Here is a 19,963-nt window from a genome sequence, read left to right on the forward strand (position 1 = left end):
GATCTCAACCCAACCACCCCCATGCTTGGGACCTGTTTGGATTTGCTTATTGCACCAAAGCAGGCAACACCTACCGTTGGCTTCACAAGCAACTGACCCATCACTGTAAACATTCGTGAAAGTCCCACTGGTGTGCATACTGTGGAGGAAAACGCAAGATAACACAGTTCTAGTCTCCATTAAACAGAATCTGAAAGAATTAATATAGGGAACGGGCAATTGTAGTTAGCAAGAGAAGCTCCATTCTGCCTAATAGTTTTGTGATTTGTTGCCTCGCAGCATAGGCATTGGCTGTTTTCAAGTAAGTCAGAAACTCTAGTAGGGGTATGGAGTTAATTATGGCCAAATCCATTTCCTTTTTCCATTTTATTATTCTGTCTTACTCTCATGTGGGGACGCAGGTGGCGCTGTGGGTTAAAGCCTCAGCGCCTAGGACTTGCCGATCGAAAGGTCGGCAGTTCGAATCCCTGCGGCGGGGTGCGCTCCCGCTGCTCGGTCCCAGCGCCTGCCAACCTAGCAGTTCGAAAGCACCTCCGGGTGCAAGTAGATAAATAGGGACCGCTTACCAGCGGGAAGGTAAACGGCGTTTCCGTGTGCGGCTCTGGCTCGCCAGAGCAGCGATGTCACGCTGGCCACGTGACCCGGAAGTGTCTCCGGACAGCGCTGGCCCCTGGCCTCTTAAGTGAGATGGGCGCACAACCCCAGAGTCTGTCAAGACTGGCCCGTACGGGCAGGGGTACCTTTACCTTTTTACCTTACTCTCATATCACTGAAATTTAAAACTGAGAATGATTCAAAAATGAGTTGTTTTGTCCAATTTATGAGAAACTACCTCCACCCTGTTACTGGTCAATATTCTGTCACCAGTAATGAATTTCCTGGGAGCATCTTGTAGAAATTTTATCATTCAAGTAAAAAGTTAAATTAGATACAGTTTGTAAGCTTGTATTTCTATGCTACTAGTTGCCCAGACAACAATGTCACTGAGTGACTACATAAATATACTTAGCAGATAAGTAAATAAATATCCCTCCCCTTTTAACAAATGCATCTGCACTCTGAGCATATACTGGGATAGAAACAGAGCTCAGCGGCAGAGCATATGCTTTGCCATGCTGAAGGCCTTGCTTCAAACCCCAGCATCTCCAGCTAAAAGTATATCAGGTAGCATAAGATCATAAGAGGAGGCTGCTGAATCAGACCAATGGCCCATGTAGTCCAGTACAGTGGTGCCCCGCAAGACGAACGCCTCGCAAGACGGAAAACCCGCTATACGAAAGGGTTTTCCGTTTTGGAGGCGCTTCGCAAAACGAATTTCCCTATGGGCTTCCTTCACAAGACGAAAGCCCATAGGGAAATCTCCGGGACAGCGGGGAAGCGCAGCGCGTCTTCCCCACTGTCCTCGGACCTCCTCCGAAGGCTGGCGGTGGGGCGGAGAGACCTCCTCCCCCCGCCAGGCTTTGGAAGGCTCCTCCGAAGGCTGGCGATGGGGCGGAGAGCCCTTCTCCCCGCGCCAGGCTTCGGAAGGCTCCTCCGAAGGCTGGCGATGGGACGGAGAGCCCTCCTCCCCCCGCCAGGCTTCGGAAGCCTCCTCCGAAGGCTGGCGATGAGGCGGAGAGCCCTCCTCCCCCCGCCAGGCTTCGGAAGGCTCCTCCGAAGGCTGGCGGCGGGAGGAGGTCTCTCCGCCCCACCAGCAGCCTTCGGAAGGCTGCTCCAAAGGCTGGCGGTGGGAGGAGGGTTTTCCTTTCCACCGCCAACATTCAGAATGCTGTTCTGAATGTTGGCGGTGGGGAGGAAAAACCCTCCTCCCACCACAAGCCCCGGGAACAGAGGAGAAGCGCTGTGCGCCTTCCCCTCTGTTCCCGTACCTGTGCTGAAGGCTTGCGGTGGGGAGAAAAGCCCTTCTCCGCACCGCCAGCCTGGCAAGCGGTCTCCATAGGAACGCATTAATTGATTTTTAATGCATTCCTATGGGAAACCGTGCTTCGCAAGACGAAAAACTCGCAAGAAGAAAAAACTTGCGGAACGAATTAATTTCGTCTTGCGAGGCACCACTGTATCCTGTTCTTACAGTGGTCAAGATGCCTACAGGAAACCTGTAAGGAGGACCTGAGCACCATTCGTGGAAGCAGAGCACAGCCTCTGTCATGGCTAAAAGCCACTGAGGGACTTCTCTTCTATGAATCTGTCTAAACCCCTTTTAAAGACATATAGATGGTGTGAAAGATCGCTGTCTGAGACCTGAAAAGCTGTTGCCAGTCAAGAGGAAGAAGAAGAGAAGAGTTTGGATTTGATATCCCGCTTTATCACTACCCTAAGGAGTCTCAAGGGGATGTGGGTGGCGCTGTGGGTTCAACCACAGAGCCTAGGCCTTGCCGATCAGAAGGTCGGCGGTTTGAATCCCCGCGACAGGGTGAGCTCCTGTTTTTCGGTCTCAGCTCCTGCCAACCTAGGAGTTCAAAAGCACATCAAAGTGCAAGTAGATAAATAGGTACCGCTCTGGCGGGAAGGTAAACAGCGTTTCCGTGCACTGCTCTGGTTCACCAGAAGCAGCTTAGTCATGCTGGCCACATGACCTGGAAGCTGTCTGCAGACAAACACCAGCTCCCTTGGCCTATAGAGCGAGATATCTCAAAGTGGCTAACAATCTCCTTTTCCCTTCCTGCCCCACAACAAACACTCTGTGAGGTGAGTCGGGCTGAGAGACTTCAGAGAGAAGTGTGACTAGCCCAAGGTCACCCAGCAGCTGCATGTGGAGGAGCAGGGAATCGAACCTGGTTCACCAGATTACAAGTCCACTGCTCTTAACCTCTACACCACACTGGCTCAGAGTAGACCATTCTGAGCTTGGTGAAGTTTGACCTGGCATAAGACAGGCTCCTCTGTTTCTGTATATCTCATTGGTGGCACCCAAGCTGCTGTAGGCAGCTTTGTCCTGAGATGTTTATTTGTTGCTCAGGTTCAGGCAACTGGCAAGCATGCTGTCTCCTCTTGTTCATACAGCGCAGACTACAATTGTAACTTTTCATGACACCTTGCTAGCTCTCAAATATGTGGTCTCCAATTTCCCTTCTGTAAAATGGACAAAACTCAAAACAGAGGTATATAAGAACCAAGTCTTTACATATTTTTTTTACATACGAAAAGGAGCTGTTATGAATGCCAAGATATGGTTTTTTCTAACACTGAAGTTTTCACAACTAGTGAGCGCATTTATAAACAAATGTTGTTAATATTAATCTAACAAAAACCAATAGCCAGGGGTGAAAGGATAAAGGTGTTGATACTAAAACGTCAAAAATAATTACATATGCATTACTTCCTCTTCTGGTATATACTTCAAGACTTACGTAGAAGTAATAAACATCCCATCAGTGATATACAGGAATATAAATAAGGGAGGTAGAATTCCCAAAGATCTGAAAATAAAAAAGGTAAAATGGATTCAGCTTGTACACTATTTTGACTCATTTGGGCAAAAACATGGGAAAAAGTATGCCGATTATCTTGCAATCATTCTGCTGCTGTCTTAGTAAACAATTATACTACCACGCTTACAAATTTTTGGACCACAAATATTTACTTTAACACTTTAACAGTGGCTGAGCGAAGACATGGACAGATCTATCCTATGAATACATATTTTTGTCAAGTTGCTTTAACCTCAATTAAGACTCTTGCTGAGCAGAGAAATGCAACTCCCCATACCTTCTGTTCGCCGCAGTGGCTAGAACCTAGAACTGCACGTTATTCATATCAATGATTTGAAAACAACAGAATATGTTATAAAGATGTCCGTACCATACAAAGATTCCATACTCGCAGCATCATTGTCTATGAGAGCTGAAGCCACCCAAACGATTCCAAGGATAAGCAGTGCAAGAAGAATGAGCATAACAAGGGTTTCCAAAATGCGTGCCTTGATCCCCTGTAATAAAAAAAATAACTTGCATTTAAAACACGCACAAATATATATTGACCCACACACAGCTGATCACCATATATTTCCTTCCATAAGCAACTTTTGAGAGCCTAAACTAGACTTTCTTCTTCTAATGCCACAGACAACAGTTTACAGTTACTAACTGGCATCACAGTTTTTAACCATTTTATCCCATAAATCTTAGTATTTTCACAGGAGCATTTTCAAATGACAAATTGCTTTTATTAAGTCCCTCAGCTGAGAAAGGATATTGGTCAAATGTTATCTACAGTTCCAGTCAAGAGAATGGAAAGCCAAGTACGGTATGTAAACCAGCCGGCATTAGTTTGCTCAAGTACAATGTGCCAATCCAAATACAGTCTTCCACCATAATGGTTTCTGCTCTGTTCCTTGCAATGTGAACACCCATGTAGGTTATTGGAGATGGCTGGGTTTGATATAAACATGGCCCAACACACATCAGTTTCTCCTGGGCCAGACACCCAGATCCTCACTTTAAAGTTCCAGCAGTGCAGAGGGCCACTTTCAATTCAGCAAGAGAAGGTTGCAAGTTTTAAAAGCTTAGCTTCTTCTTCATAAAAGCACTTCAAAAATCCTTCTATACTTCCAAATCCAATTTCCCTATGTCTATTGCATTTCTTTTCACGACTACAGCCATCCTGCAGAGGCGCATAAAGGACCTGATAATTAATTCTTCTAAAAAGCAGAATATGCCTGTAAAGTAACTTTTCAGTTCATTTATGAATGGCAGCTGACTTTACAGTCTTGAAGCAATGAGAGACTAGGAAGCCACAAAGCATAATTACTAAGAAAGAAGCCTCTCTCCTCCCCTAATAAATCTGTATTAAAGAGGATTACTATTATGTCAATTGAAACACATTAAGACATGCCTCAATAAGTGTGTTTACAACTTATACCTAGAGGGTAGTTTCTCTCCATTCTCTCCATGTTTTCTGATGACAGTTCCCTGTTGACTCTGGATCAAACTTTTGACTTAAAATTTTCAGATTTTGTACTTTTGGAAAATTCCAGGAATAAGTAGAAGCGGAAAGCACACCAGGCTACCACACACATACAATTATATGGATTGGCTAACAAATATTAAGTATTATTGACAAATATTAAGTATTATTGACTCAGAATCAAATATCAAGTCTTGTCAAGACAGTGTTGTATTAGACTACAGATAAAATTTCTTTTAATTGTGAGAAAAGCGTGACTTGTTAGGTTGGTATACTAGATTTGGAGCTTTCTGCAGTCATTGCTTGAGGCTTACATTAATATGCATTTGTAGCTAGTGTCCTCATTAAATTAGTGAAAATCACAGAAGCTCCCTTTGTTGTTACAATTATTCACTATTGGGAGATGAGAGTCAAGAAACTTGAATAAGCGTTAGCACACCTAAATGGAAGGGGAGCAACACAATTTTTGAATATACTCAGGGTAAAAGATGCATGAATGGATGACATACAGAAGCCTCAGACTGTCTAACAAAAATTGTTGTCTCTCATTCATTAAAAATGAACTTGGTAGGCTGGTGGAAAACTACACATCCTACAATGCTTGCCCCAAAGTGCTCTCTATCAGCAGTAATATATACATATATTAAAGGAAGCAAAACATCAAATAAGAATACTAGACTAAGGGTCATTTTAAAATAATATATTTGCATACATATTTATTTTAAAATATTTTGATACCACCTTTCATGTCAAGTACTGAAGTGGTGTAGTAGAACAATATTAAAATTTTAAAATACAGCGAGAAAATGCAAATAAAAACTAGGAAAGATATATTATGAAAAGCATCAGCAAAGGACGGGAAACACAACCGTGTTTTTTAAACACCATAGGGTTGCACTGGAAAACAGGGAGAACAAGCTCCTTCTGGTATCCTGGCCACAAACTGTTTAAGGCTTTATAGCTCAATACCATAACCTTAAACCTTATTAGGTGACAAAATTCAAACTGATTATTAAGGTCAATTAAAATTTTCAAAGATCTTAAACTTAAGCTGTCTATTTCAACAAACTGAATCAGCATTGCAGGAGTTCAAGTACACTAAATTATCCATGAAATTAAAACAGTCATATTCCTTTAAAAAAAAAGTGGAGGAGGGGCCTGAACAATAAGCTGACGCATTTCTACAGAACTCAGGATTTAACACACAATTCTGCAGAATATCTTGGTCTCTTGCAATGTGTGTTAACATTGCTTTGATTTGGCACTGCCCTCTATGCAACTTGCAAATCTGAGAAACACCCATGAAACAGACCCAACCAGAACTTTTTACACCTGCTTAATTCTTTTTCTATGGGACACGGGTGGCGCTGTGGGTAAAACCTCAGTGCCTAGGACTTGCCGATCGTATGGTCGGCAGTTCGAATCCCCGTGGCGGGGTGAGCTCCCGTCGTTCGGTCCCAGCTGCTGCCCACCTAGCAGTTTGAAAGCACTCTTAAGTGCAAGTAGATAAATAGATACCGCTTTATAGCGGGAAGGTAAACGGCGTTTCCATGTGCTGCGCTGGTGCTGGCTTGCCAGCTGCAGCTTCGTCACGCCGGCCACGTGACCCAGAAGTGTCTTCGGACGGCGCCGGCTCACGGCCTCTAGAGCGAGATGAGCACGCAACCCTAGAGTCGGACACGACTGGCCCGTACGGGCAGGGGTACCTTTACCTTTTTAATTCTTTTTCTAGGAGCTTAGGAAGAAAATATTGATAAAAATATTCTTTTCTAATGCTAGCACAATAATTGAGCATTCCAATACCACTACAGAACTTTAAAAAAAAAATGAGGCAAAAATGAATGAGGCAAAAATATGTAAATTCATTTGTTTCATATAATTTATTCTTGTCAGAGAAGGAATGGGCAGGGTTGTTGCATGGTGTAGACCTGGCCCAAATTACCTGTCCATCATCTGTACTGATTACAACCCTGAAGTCACCGATGCTGCTGCAGTTTTAATTAGCAACCATAGTATCAAATGTCCTATATTGTGGCTTTTATAGTTCAAGGATTTTCAAATTTATGTTTAATAATAGCCTTAGCCACTAGTTGCAAAGAAAGCCCTAAGCCAGCGAGGATGCCCCTTTAAACAAAACACCTATAGTAGTATGTTTTAAATGAATTTTAAAGAAAATATTAACTTAAGATTTTAGCAAATGTCAAAACATTGGATAGCCTTTGATATCACTGATTAAATAACTTTTGCTTCTAGTTCTGGTAATGAAAAAGTAAATGGGGTGTAATATAGTGCAGCACAATTCAGCTGCATACCAGTAAACATTTCGCTGAGATCAGAGCACTAAAATTTCATTCTGTGATAGATGATTTTTATAGACAAATAAACACACACTCCTAACCACATTCCATTATTCTGTTTGGAAAGCCAATATTCACAGTAGCTTGTGCTTATCCCAAACTTCAGATATTTAAGCAGGCATAGAGTGGGGCTTCTGTCATATAAAGGAACTCTCTTCTCATTAACAATTTTTCTGGGAAGCTATACAGAAAACCCTGCTTGGGAAAAAGGCAAGAGTTTAATCAAGAGATGATTCCCCAGTGAAGAGCTGCCCTCGTCTTTAATAGTATTACCAACAAATAAAAGGGATTAAAGTTATTCCAGAATTTTTTTAGAGGAACAAAATGTTTTTAACAACAAATCCGCTAAGTGATGCACTACTAATATTCCATCACAGTTAAGATAATTCTGCACTTACTTCTTAAAACATATAAAATTCTGTTAAGATACCTGGCAAAAAAGCCAAGATCTAAAGCATTTGTACTAAATATTCAAAGATGATGCCAAATAAGATTCTCTCTCTGCCAAAAAATCAAACATTTAACCTATATGTAAGGCTGCTCCAACAATTTCTAAACCTGCTATTCTTGGCAGAGCTGAAATTTCAAATAACGTAGTTTATGAACTCCAAAATCTATCAGGAATGATCCTCTGAACTGAGGAGTCACAACGTATCAGTCATCTACATTAAATAGCCACGACTAATTTGCTTTTTTTTCTGCTTAAAAAACATATAGGACCTAAAATCACCACAAAGGTGTAAATTATTTAACTGAAGTTTTATAGATTCCCCCCCCCTGCGTATTATCTGTACAGTGCTATGCAGTCTCTTGTTGCAAATTGTTTCTCACTGCTGAAAATTTAGGAAACAATTTTGAAGAACTACAGAAATGCTTAACATAACTTGAAGCACTGAGCTGTCATAAATAAAGTCTTTTGGGCAGTGGTCTCTCACTCATATCAGTACAAAAAAAATAAGGCTAAGCCTGTTTTATTTTCAAACAGTTTTCTTATTACAACTGTTCTATGCTAGAGAGGGAGAGGTGGAAGTGGTGATGGGGTTACTACTTGACACACAACAGCTGGTGAAATATTGCTCTATTTTTTGTAACAAACACCAAGATCAAAACATTATGCAAGTTAAATTTCCTTGAAAGGTTCCCAGCAGGAGCCTTCCTTTTTGTTTTTCGCAGTGCTTGATTTCCTTTCACCCGCAAAAAAACGGCTCACCAAGAACATCCATGTGCCACTAACACTAAGCAGCACTTCCTTAATCACTTATTTCCAACAATTTATGGATGATCAGTGGCAAAAAAAACGAGCAAAAATAATGAAAGAACACAATGAAGCGTCCTTGAGACATACTGGCTTAGACTTCCTACTCATTTCTCTGTCTCTTTAACATTGGGGGCCTGATACAAATTAGCCACTGAGGGGGGGAAAGTCATCTGGTCATAAAATACAGTACAGGGTCACTTTTATGTAAGTTTGCCAAAAGGGACATAAACCAGGACAATTTCAAACTGTGACACAGGATAGAAGTATATTAAAACAATCTTTGTTCCTCCTCTATTGTGCTGTCATGTTGCTCAGCTTTATAGATATTCTGAGCACCAACACTGGCCTCTTCACTTCCACCTGGCCTACCTAATTAATTAAGCAAGGAAGTTACCTCAAAATTTTCTACCATTTGCTTTTATTATCAAGCACTCTCTTTTGATGTTCCCAGAGTTAGCTTCTTAATCCACAGACATTTTGTGCTGTGTTTCAAACATGAAGATGTCTGGATACTTTGCATAATTGGTCAGGATGTTGCTGTCGCTCATGGTAAATTTTATGCCATAACTTCAAGGGCAAAAAACACACACACAAAAACCCAAGGTGAAAGTATGCTATGGTGTGTGTTTTTTATTCATGTTTCAAATTTCGCATTTCAGTAAAATACAAATGATGCCCCTTCAGAAGCACTTCTTACTATGATAATGCATTTGATGATATGTTATGAACACATATAGACAGCATTTATCTTTCAATTGAGAATAAGCACAAATTAATGAAATGAAAAAGGTATTTAAATATACCTTCTTGAAGAAACCAGAGGCCTTTCTCCTGGGCATGGTTAGCCATGTGGTGTTAAAGAAGGACAGAACTTTGTTTATGTATGCCACAACAGCAGCAAGGATTCTTATTGCAAAGTATTGGAAGACACCAGAGCTACCCACCTTGGAAGAATGGCAGATGAAAATGACAGACTATATGGGACTGGCAGAGATGACGGGCAGAATCCGAGACCAGGAGAAAGAGATAGTGGAAGAAGATTGGAAGAAATTTAAAGATTATCTTAACAAATACTATAAAATTAATGAAGGCTAGAATGACATGGGTTGGAAAATAATATGGTGTTCAGAGATGTAGATTAAGAAAAGGAATGGAATTGTCAAAAAACTTTGGGAAATAAGGGAATGGATTTACTGACTGGATAATGAAATTAGAATACAGAACGGGGAGGTATGAGGGAGTCGGGGAAAGGAGGTTGTGAAAATAAGGTTTGAAACTATACTTGTTGTTTTTGTTTTTGTTTGTTTTTTATGGTTGTTGTTTTGTTTGTACATGTTCTTAATGGAAATCTCAATAAATATCATTAAAAAAAAAGAGAGAATAAGCACAAATTGAACTTATGGCCTTTGTGTACACATTGTGTGCACTGCTCCCCTGGGATCCTTTGGAACGAAAGGAGAGATAGAAATTTAATAAAATACATACATACACTGACAGCTGAGATTTCAACATACAGACCGAAATCCAAATAGCTCCTTAAGACAATGGAAAAGGTTTATCATGGAACATGGAAATTTAAGAATTACCGTATGTTTCGCTCCATAAGATGCACCAGACCACAAGATGCACCTAGTTTTTGGAGGAGGAAAACAAGAAAAAAAATATTCTGAATCTCAGAAGCCAGAACAGCAAGAGGTATCGCTGCGCAGTGAAAGCAGCGATCCCTGTTGCTGTTCTGGCTTCTGGGATAGCTGCGCAGCCTGCATTCGCTCCATAAGACGCACACACATTTCCCCTTACCTTTTAGGAGGGAAAAAGTGAGTCTTATAGAGCAAAAAAATATGGTACTTTCCTTTCCAACAACCCACATCCCCATGCCGTATCCCCTATAATAGCAAACTCAGGGCAATACAATCAAACCAAAATGAGGTTACTGAGAAACAAGAGGGAGAGATCAGCTTAATTGGGTGAACTTCAAGCAACTTAGAAGTTTAAAACTTTTTTTTTTAATTCAGAGGGGGAAGCCTATTCTATTCTATTCTGATCACATGCTGTAGGCAGGAGCAATGATTTCTGAGATGTCAGCTCGCTCTGATCAGTTTTTCAGACTCGCCAAGCTATAGCAGGTGTTAACTGTGTCCTTCTGTAAAACATCTAAGCAGAATTGTATACCTCCCACCCCAGATCAAAACAAGGATACATAGAAAAATGTAGAAGTAAATAAAGAACACATATTTTTAACAGAAAACAGAAAACTGAACTGCACACCCAATAGGGGAGTAAACCCTTGTCACCTATCATCCTATTTATGTAAGTTGATGAGGGGTTAACTTGCCTGGGACATACCACAATGGTTCCCAACTGGATGGGTCCCAATTGCAGTGCTAGTGATCAAAGCACCTGATGCAAAACTGTGCAGCCGAATGCCGCATCAGAGGAAGACCACTTGTAAGCTCCGTACAAGTTATAGTATTCTAAAAGATATACTGCAATATTTTGTTGCTGATAAACTTGTCACAAACTGTTTTAAAAACTCATGAGTTTCTGTATTCATGGGTGGGGGGGGGTGCTATCTTGAAAAGAACATGTCTAAAGGTCCTTCTTATCAAGAACTAATTCCACAGTTCTTTGGATCACAGGCTCAGAAGGCAATGGTGTTTTGTTTTGTTTATTTATGGATGTCTGTGTGTATTATTATAGTTATGGCTAAAGGTAAAGACCCCTAGATAGTTAAGTCCAGTTGAATTTGACCTTGCGGCACGGCGCTCATCTCGCTTCAGACCGAGGGAGCCGGCCTTCGTCCGCAGACAGCTTTTCCAGGTCATGTGGCCAGCATGACTAAACCACTTCTGGCGCACGGAACACCATGATGAGTGCCAGATCACACAGAAATGCCATTTACCTTCCTGTTGCAGCAGTACCTATTTATCTTCATGCTGTTATGTTACCAAACTGCTAGGTTGGCAGGAGCTGGGACAAAGCCATGGGAACTCACCCCGTCATGTGTGGATTCAAACTGCCAACCTTACAATCGGCAAGCCCAAGAGGACTGGTGGTTTAGACCACAGCACCACCTGCGTCCCTATTACGTTTATATCTCAAGGTAGTGTAATAGTTCTCCCCGCTCCATTTTATCCTCACAACAATCCTATGAAGCAAGTTAGGCTGAGAGACTGTGACTGGCCCACTGTCACTTGCTGAGCTTCTTGGTCAAGTGGGGATTTGAACCCTTGTCTCCCTAGTCTGACATTCTCCCTAATCTGACATTCTAACCACTACACCACACTAGCTCCAAAGAGCCACGAGGGGAAAGAAGGACACTCCCATTGCTGTTTTGGAAATGCTTGCAGAAGAGCTTCCTCAAACACCATCACACAGCACTGTAACAATTCTCATGCTTCTGCTTGCGCAAGCAGAACATCCTTGATTTAGCTTCCTTTTTCTGACACAGTGCTCAGATGCATGGCATAAAATAGTCCTACCACAAGCAGAAGATTCCTTCCACATAGGAAAGTGTAGCTTGGCTCTAACACAATGATACAGAGAAGCTGCCAATTCACATAATAGGTAAATTATTCCAAAAAGAACCAGCTGAAGCACCAGCTGCATATTAACAAAACAAAAAAAGTCCAGCAGCAGATGAACAAAATCTCCTTGGGTAAAATATAAATCCAGAATTAAAATACAGGAAATTAATTACATTGCCCTTCTTATGTGCTTTTAATGTTTTGTGTATCACAATGAGTGAATAGGTGAAAAAGTAGATTCTAAAAGTAAGCCTAGGTGAAATAATTTGGGTAACTAAATTTGGGTAAACTAAATAATTTGGGTAAACTAAACAAACAATTATGTTTGTTTATTATCAAGGCAATAATGAACTCCAAGACATTTAACAAGGATGTAAGTACTGAAAACCAGCTTTCAGAGTGAAGACGGATCTATCTAGATTTACAATTTAAAGAATATGGAGAAAACTGCAGACCCAATAAAAAAATGTAACAGTGGACTAAGGGAAAAGGCCATTTAAGCCCCTTTTAAAAAGCAGTGAGTTAATCCCCTTAGGCCTAAAATATCCTGTCTGAATTAACAGAATGGTTTAATTAAAACCCTAGACAGAGAATCGTGTTTAGTTTGATTTTCAGAACACTGCATCCATCCGTGGTGAGTGGCCAATTTCCGTATCTGTATCTCTGTGTAATATGGAAGTGGTTTAAAAAAAACAACTTTTGCCCAAGGGAATCAATAGGAGCCTTCCAGAGGAACCATATGCCATAGAGAATGAATGCCATCAATTAGAACAGAATAACTCACAATAAATTTGCAAGCAGCAAAGAGTGGTAGTGATAAGGACTTATCTTTTTTAAACAAACAGAAAATATTAGTCTAGTTGTTATAAACATTACTAAGGCCTACTGTTCATTATCAAAATATATCATAATTTATTATACAATATATTACACTGGGGTAGGGGGTTAAGTTGTAGCAGTCAAGCCATCAGCTGGTACCCAAAAAGAGTCAGAAGGCTTTCTTTCATAAATGCAAATTTAACACTGTCTGTTCCTTAACTGTAGTAATAGGTTCAGGTAGGTAACCGTGTTGGTCTGAGGCAGTCAAAATATATATAAAAAATGTCCAGTAGCACCTTAGAGACCAACTAAGTTTGTTCTGGGTATAAGCTTTCGTGTGCATGCACACTTCTTCAGATAAACAGTAATAGTAATAGGGTTAGGAAGAGGTAGCAGAATTACATATTCCCATCGGCCTTAATCAAAGGCAGTATGGCTATGGTCCAGAGACAAAGCCATGGTGAACACTATCCAAGACTTTTTTCCAAAATCAGCACAGAGATAGCAACAACCATGTCGAAAGAAGCAGGGACTGAGGGGAGAGAGTATGTGTTTCTAAAGAAAATGCACATTACTTAGCTGGATCCCAGCTCCATAATGATGATTAGGGGATTGGTATCATTACATCTGTGGAGGCCTCAGATATCAGATACAGATTGTAGTCCTACCTAATGGGAGAATCCTAAGACTTGTTGGGGGGAAGGATAAATGGCTTTTCAATTGCTATAAAAATACTCACCATAAAGTAATATCAAACATGAGTTCACATGCTTTGAATTAGATAGTTCAGAATTCACTCACTTCATCCTCATAGAAACTTGCACCTACTTCCATTAACAAATGGTTTGGGAGCACCTAATTTTGCTCCCTGAAATTTCCCATTTTAAAGGAAGGTGTAAATAGATACAAGGAAAAAGTGAAGAGTTTTAATTGTTTATATTCAGGCTTCTACATTTAATCAATTTATCCAGAAGCACATTTACACAAAAAAAATTTTAGCTCTACTTTATTTACATTTTTTATATAGTAAAAAACAAATTCATTATTTTGGAAAAACCTATTTCCATTTCATTTATTGAGGAGTATGATTGTGTGTGTAAGAAAGTTTCATAAACACAAACACACACACACATAATACAGATACAAAAATTCCTCTGCAGACATGGTATGTACATTTTCATACACCACCAACTGTGAAGCAATGCAGGTATCAGATATTCAGTGAAGGGCGACAGCTCAATGGTAGAACATCTGTTTTGCATCATGAAGGCCCCAGGTACAAGTGAGAAAGACTCCTGTCTAAAAACCTGGAGAGCCACAGTCAGACATGTTGACAGTACTGACCGAGATTGACCAATGGCCTAACTAGCAGATTCCAGGATCACTGGGATATCTGAACCGTTTTCATGCTCATACACTGTCATATGCATTTTGTCCTGTCTGGGCTTCAAAAAATAAATCTGTCTGAACAGGAATACGAAGGAGACTTCTAGATTGCATCTATGGGGACTCCACATGAAGAGGGAAGGGTTAATTCCGATGGCAGAAGTGGAGGGTAACCTGCAGAAGGAAACTAAGACTAAGAAGGAGACCATACCAAACAATGGGAGGAGTTAGCAGTGAGCAGCTGTTCTATTTAGCTGATTGCAGTCTCTGGGAGCTTGCAACCAGGACTTGTAAATAGGGGTGTCTGAAGTGTGTTTTGAGGGGAAGGCCCAGAGTGCTGTTACGGTGAGCCTGGTTCAAAATATAATCAATTTTTTAAGTGTCAGCCCAATGGTGGACCTGTCTTTTTGTGGCCCTGAAGCTTGAACAGTTATGGGGGCCCATTTGCAACCAGCAATGTCTGGGTAACCACTGTTATTTTCTTCAGTGGGGTTGTTCCACAACAGATCACTGTACCTTTACAACAACTGTGCTACTGACTCTCAAACTTTGGGATTGTTGAAATATATACAACCAAAAATTAATCAATTTAAGTCATGTGACTCCATTTGGGTCTACTAGACCCAAAATTGTAAAGCAATGAGACTTAAGGTCGCTTCTGGGCCCCTTCAAGATTCATAACGTATTTCAGATATAAATTCCCTAAATAAATCTCTCTCTCACTCACTTGTTATACTCCTTCAAAAATATTATTTGTGTACCGTGTTATTTGTTTTATTGTAATAGCAAGGTTATCAAATGTAATATATTAAGAGGACTAGCCTGAATGCAGACCAGCCAAGAGTTTTGTTGCTACTATATTTTTAAGTTCCTATTACTCAGGTTTATACATAATTATTGCCAACGCCAATTACTATCATCATTTAACATACATCAATTTGTTTTAGCATAGATTCTAAAAGCTGGCCATTAGTTTTGTATATATAGCATTGCTGGCTGCTCATGGTATTTTAACCATCATATTCACATATGTTTAATATCCACGCACCTTTTTTAAGCCAGCAAAGCCTTCCGACTCCAGAAAGAAGAAAGCAAAGGGCATCAGTACAAACAAACAAAGGTTCGAAAAGAGAGAAACAAGATTCCATAAGCCTAGAGAAAAACAAAATGTATGTGTTATTTGTGAAAGCTGCAGAACCTTTAAAGTAAAGCACAAAATGAGTTCTATCATTTATCCCACAAGACCCTCATTGAAGTGAAGAAATCATACCAAAAGTGTTTGTCCACAATTCAGCTCACTGCTGAACTTTATTCTCGTATGCTTATGAAAGACCACTATATCACTTAATAATTTATTGCCTTCCAGTGTTAACAGCAGAACCCAAATATAATGCTCACTGACACTTTCACTGCTCTGAATTACAGTAAGGTAAAGGTAAAGGTACCCCTGCCCGTACGGGCCAGTCTTGACAGACTCTGGGGTTGTGCGCCCATCTCACTTAAGAGGCCAGGGGCCAGCGCTGTCCGGAGACACTTCCGGGTCACGTGGCCAGCGTGACATCGCTGCTCTGGCGAGCCAGAGCCGCACACGGAAACGCCGTTTACTTTCCCGCTGGTAAGCGGTCCCTATTTATCTACTTGCACCCGGAGGTGCTTTCGAACTGCTAGGTTGGCAGGCGCTGGGACCGAGCAGTGGGAGCGCATCCCGCCGCAGGGATTCGAACCGCCGACCTTTCGATCGGCAAGTCCTAGGCGCTGAGGTTTTAACCCACAGCGCCACCTGCGTCCCCCCTGAATTACAGTACATTGTTTGAAAACTAGATTCCTCTTCTTGGAGGAAACCAATTTTCTGGATCCATTTCAATCAGGGTTTTGGCCTGGTTTTGGCACAGAAACTGCTTGTATGATAGCATCTGTCATGAGGAGAGATGGGGAAATATGTCCCTGTTAAGTTTCCTTGACCTCTGATCCTGGCCCAGCTGCACTGGCTGCCAATCAGTTTCTAGACCCAATTCAAAATGCTGGTTTTGACCTATAGCGCTTTTAACGGCTTAGGACCACAATACCTCAAGGACTGCCTCCCCTCATATGAACTGCCCCAGACCCTGCAATCATCATGTGAGGCCCTTCTTCATGTGCCCCCTTCCAAGAGAGGTCTGCAGGGTGGCAACATGAGAATGGCCCTTTTCTGCAGTGGCTCCCCATTTTTGGAATGCTCTCCCCAGGGAGGCTCTGTCTCACCTGCTGCCTTCATGACATATCTTTAGGCACTGCACAAAAATGTTCCTATAAGACTTTGCCTTTGGCAGATTAAGCAATCTAGGGCCTTTAAAATGTGTTTTTACAGGGTGACTTATTTTGTTATTATGTAATCCATGTCGTGTTTTCGTTTTGTCTATTTATGTTGTGCACTGCCCTGTGATCTGTGGATGAAAGACTGTATATTAAATAAATAAATAAATAAATAAATAAATAAATAAATAGGCATCTGAAGTGGCTCAGTTACATGCCACATGTTGTCTAGCTCTCTAAAAGTTACTGCAGGCAGTGCAACACAGAACTCAACCTCATCCATTCAAAGTTTGGTCCTCTTTTCCTTAGAAGAACCTATGAGGCAAGCAGCTTGTGCAAGATCTTCGTCAAGGGGGGCAGGGAATCAAACTACACCCTGAAAATATGTTTGGAATGTTTTGCTATGCACACCTAATTGTTCTCCTATACTTACTTTGTCCACAAATATTTGTGTGCCAAAAACTGCTTTTATATGTATGAAGAATCATAGGTCTATTACTGCCGGTAACTCTTTTAACCCCCAAAGAGAGGATATCATAAAGGAGGAACAAAAGGTTGTCTGGGGAGGGGGTAAACTGGCTGGGTGCGCAAAACATGGGGTGAGCAACCACACCCTAAGCATTAATGCGGCTGATGACAAACTACAATGTATGAAGGGTTTTATGAGCAACCCACACAAACCTTGCCAGCTTAACTGATACAATCTAAATGTTAAAGCATTTAAGTAAAAGAAAACTGCAATTAAGCAAGCATGTTACCACTTCTGATAAAGCCTCACCCTTACCGACAGTACTTGTGGAATAGAATGCAAGTCCTGCATTGTGTGGATGTGGAATTTTCACTATATTCTATCCCCATCTGCTGGACACATATGAGATAACAACAACCTCACATTTGTCATGTTCATTTTATGTATTACTTAAGTTCCAATATCTGAAGAGTCTTGAAATTGAGCTAAATTTATCTGGTGTTAGACATACTTTAAAATTATTGTTTTCACTTTAAAAGGTTATCTACCTTGGCTTTCAGAATCATTACAAATGAATAACGGAACTACAATCACTAGCCTATTCCAGTTACAGATAGGTAGCCGTGTTGGTCTGCCATAGTTAAAACAAAAAAAAAAAATTCCTTCCAGTAGCACCTTAAAGACCAACTAAGTCAGTTCTTGGTATGAGCTTTCGTGTGCATGCACACTTCTTCAGATACGTGTATCTGAAGAAGTGTGCATGCACACGAAAGCTCATACCAAGAACTGACTTAGTTGGTCTTTAAGGTGCTACTGGAAGGAATTTTTTTTTTTTTGTTTAGCCTATTCCAGTTAGCTCAGTTGGTTACGAATGTGGTGCTCATAATGCCAGTGTTGTGGGTTCAATTCCCATATGTTCCACCTGCATATTCCTGCATTGCAGGGGGCTGGGCTGGGTGATCACTGGGGTCCCTTCCGAGTCTACAATTCTAAGTGTAATAAACCTGGCATTCCCTATGTGTTTGTATCAAGCACAATGCATTTTCAAAGTTTTCAAAAGATTTCTGAATTCAATTAGACATCCTTTATAAAGGAATCTACCACAGGAACAGACTGCAAAATTGTATGCTTACATGTAGATTACAGATATTACTATGCAAAATAAGATAAACTTCATGTAGGAGCTTCTGGTTTTAAACTACCATGTGCGCCTCCCAGATACCAGATCAGGGCAGAAGATACACAAATATATTTTTATTAATTCAATTTCTCTATGAAGGACTCAAGGGAAGTAACACATTCTAGTGCAGGAATTAAAAATATTAAGTATCTAAAACAATCCATGCTAGTGCTTAATAAAAAATACCACAATTTAACTTCATCAGAATGACTGAGGACCCCCAAGCACACAAATTCAGTAGCTAACTAAAGTTAATACAATGGTACCTCAGTTTAAGAACAATTTGGTTTACAAACTCCGCAAAACCGGAAATAGTGTCTTGGTTTGAGAACTTTACCTCGGTCTAAGAACGGAATCTGAACAGTGGAAGGGTGCCGGCAGCAGGAGGCCTCATTAGGGAAAGCGTGCCTCGGTTTAAGAATGGTTTTGGTTTAAGAACGGACTTCCAGAACAGATTTATGTTCATAAACTGAGGTACCACTGTATAACTTTGTATATGACATCCAATATCACACTGAGATTCTAAGCTGCTGACTAAGCAGTATACTTCACCTGTTCAATGACTCCCCCCCAAAAAATATATATATATATGGTGACTTCAAGGTCGTTATTTCACAGACCCTTTATTCACACGTCACTTATTTATTCAATTTATATTCCATTTTGCCTTCAAGGGGCTCAAAGTGGCACACAAGTTTTTTCTCACCACCACCTCACAAGGCAGGTGAGACAGTGTCTGGCCCAGCACTACTTAGTGAGCTTCATAGCTAAGTGAAGATTTGATCCTGGGTTTCCCAAATCCTAATCTAACTGCTACACCACACTAGCTTTCTCATCTTCAAGGCAAAATAATGGGATAATTCCTGTCTTGCACAGCCAATAATCTTGCTTCTGCACTGCAAACGGAAGTACCAAAAAGAAAGGCAGTCTTTATATAGACATTCCCACACATCAGTCACTCAAAGCAGAGTTACCATTGATGATCTTCATTTATCTCATGCCCCCTTAAATCAATTCATCGTACAGTTGGATATGTGGGTTCTCATATGCAGCTTGTTGCTATTGGTGTGCTGGAGGATGACCAGGAGCTCCCTGAGGCAAACATCGAGGAGCAGCCCGTCTACCTAGCTATTTGCTGGGCCTCCCTCTGTTTTGACTTTAGACTGCCTTTGAACCATGTTACCTCTGGGTTTGAATGTATAACCATCATCAGGCTGCAATTCACATACCATTCAGTGCTGACTCTCAGCTACACTGCTTGTGTTATCACCTGTGGAATGCCAGTTCTGTGTGGTTCAGAATACTAATCTGAATATTGGACAGAAGTAGAGCAGGACATCTCTGACCTCATCAAAACAAACCCTATAATGAAAACAAAGCAGCCACTCTTCCCAAGTTTCATTCTTCCCACACAGAACCAGAATGACAGCTAATTGGGGATGCCGCCACATCCCACAAATCTAGTATAGATAATTGAGGAGTGTCTGAAAGACAGCATTCAACCCCTTCTGAAAAATAGTTAAGTTGATCTATCCAATTAAAGTCTTGTTTGTTTGTTTGTTTGTTGATTGTTTTGTTGTTGTTGTTGTTTTTAATTGGACTTACAATCACCCTGTCCCAAGACCTCAGGGTGGAAAAGAAAATGCTAATTATTGTACCATGTCCCTTGCCACCAAAAGCCAGTTTGACTAAAAGCATCTTGCATCAATTGCAGAAGATGCACAAGTTCAGGATTTGGAGAGCCCTTATGAAAAAAGAGCATTCTAGAGA

General features: G+C 40.9%; 1 protein-coding gene across 2 annotated transcripts in view; it reads right to left on the reverse strand.

Annotated features, from left to right (window-relative positions):
- Nucleotides 1-19,963, reverse strand: part of LMBR1 (limb development membrane protein 1) — a 68,858-nt gene that overhangs the window by 25,086 nt on the left and 23,809 nt on the right. Inside the window, exons 5-8 of one of the 2 annotated variants that reach the window (XM_083705027.1) lie at nucleotides 15,301-15,404; nucleotides 3,802-3,928; nucleotides 3,351-3,419; nucleotides 75-139 (exon numbers count right to left, since the gene is read on the reverse strand). In XM_083705027.1, the coding sequence (XP_083561153.1) occupies nucleotides 75-139; nucleotides 3,351-3,419; nucleotides 3,802-3,928; nucleotides 15,301-15,404 (365 nt within the window). The remainder of the gene's footprint in view (nucleotides 1-74; nucleotides 140-3,350; nucleotides 3,420-3,801; nucleotides 3,929-15,300; nucleotides 15,405-19,963) is intronic. The other variant, XM_083705028.1, reaches the window with a different exon arrangement.

This window comes from Podarcis gaigeae, assembly GCF_964106915.1.
Source record: "Podarcis gaigeae genome assembly, chromosome: 12".
NCBI lineage: Eukaryota > Metazoa > Chordata > Lepidosauria > Squamata > Lacertidae > Podarcis > Podarcis gaigeae.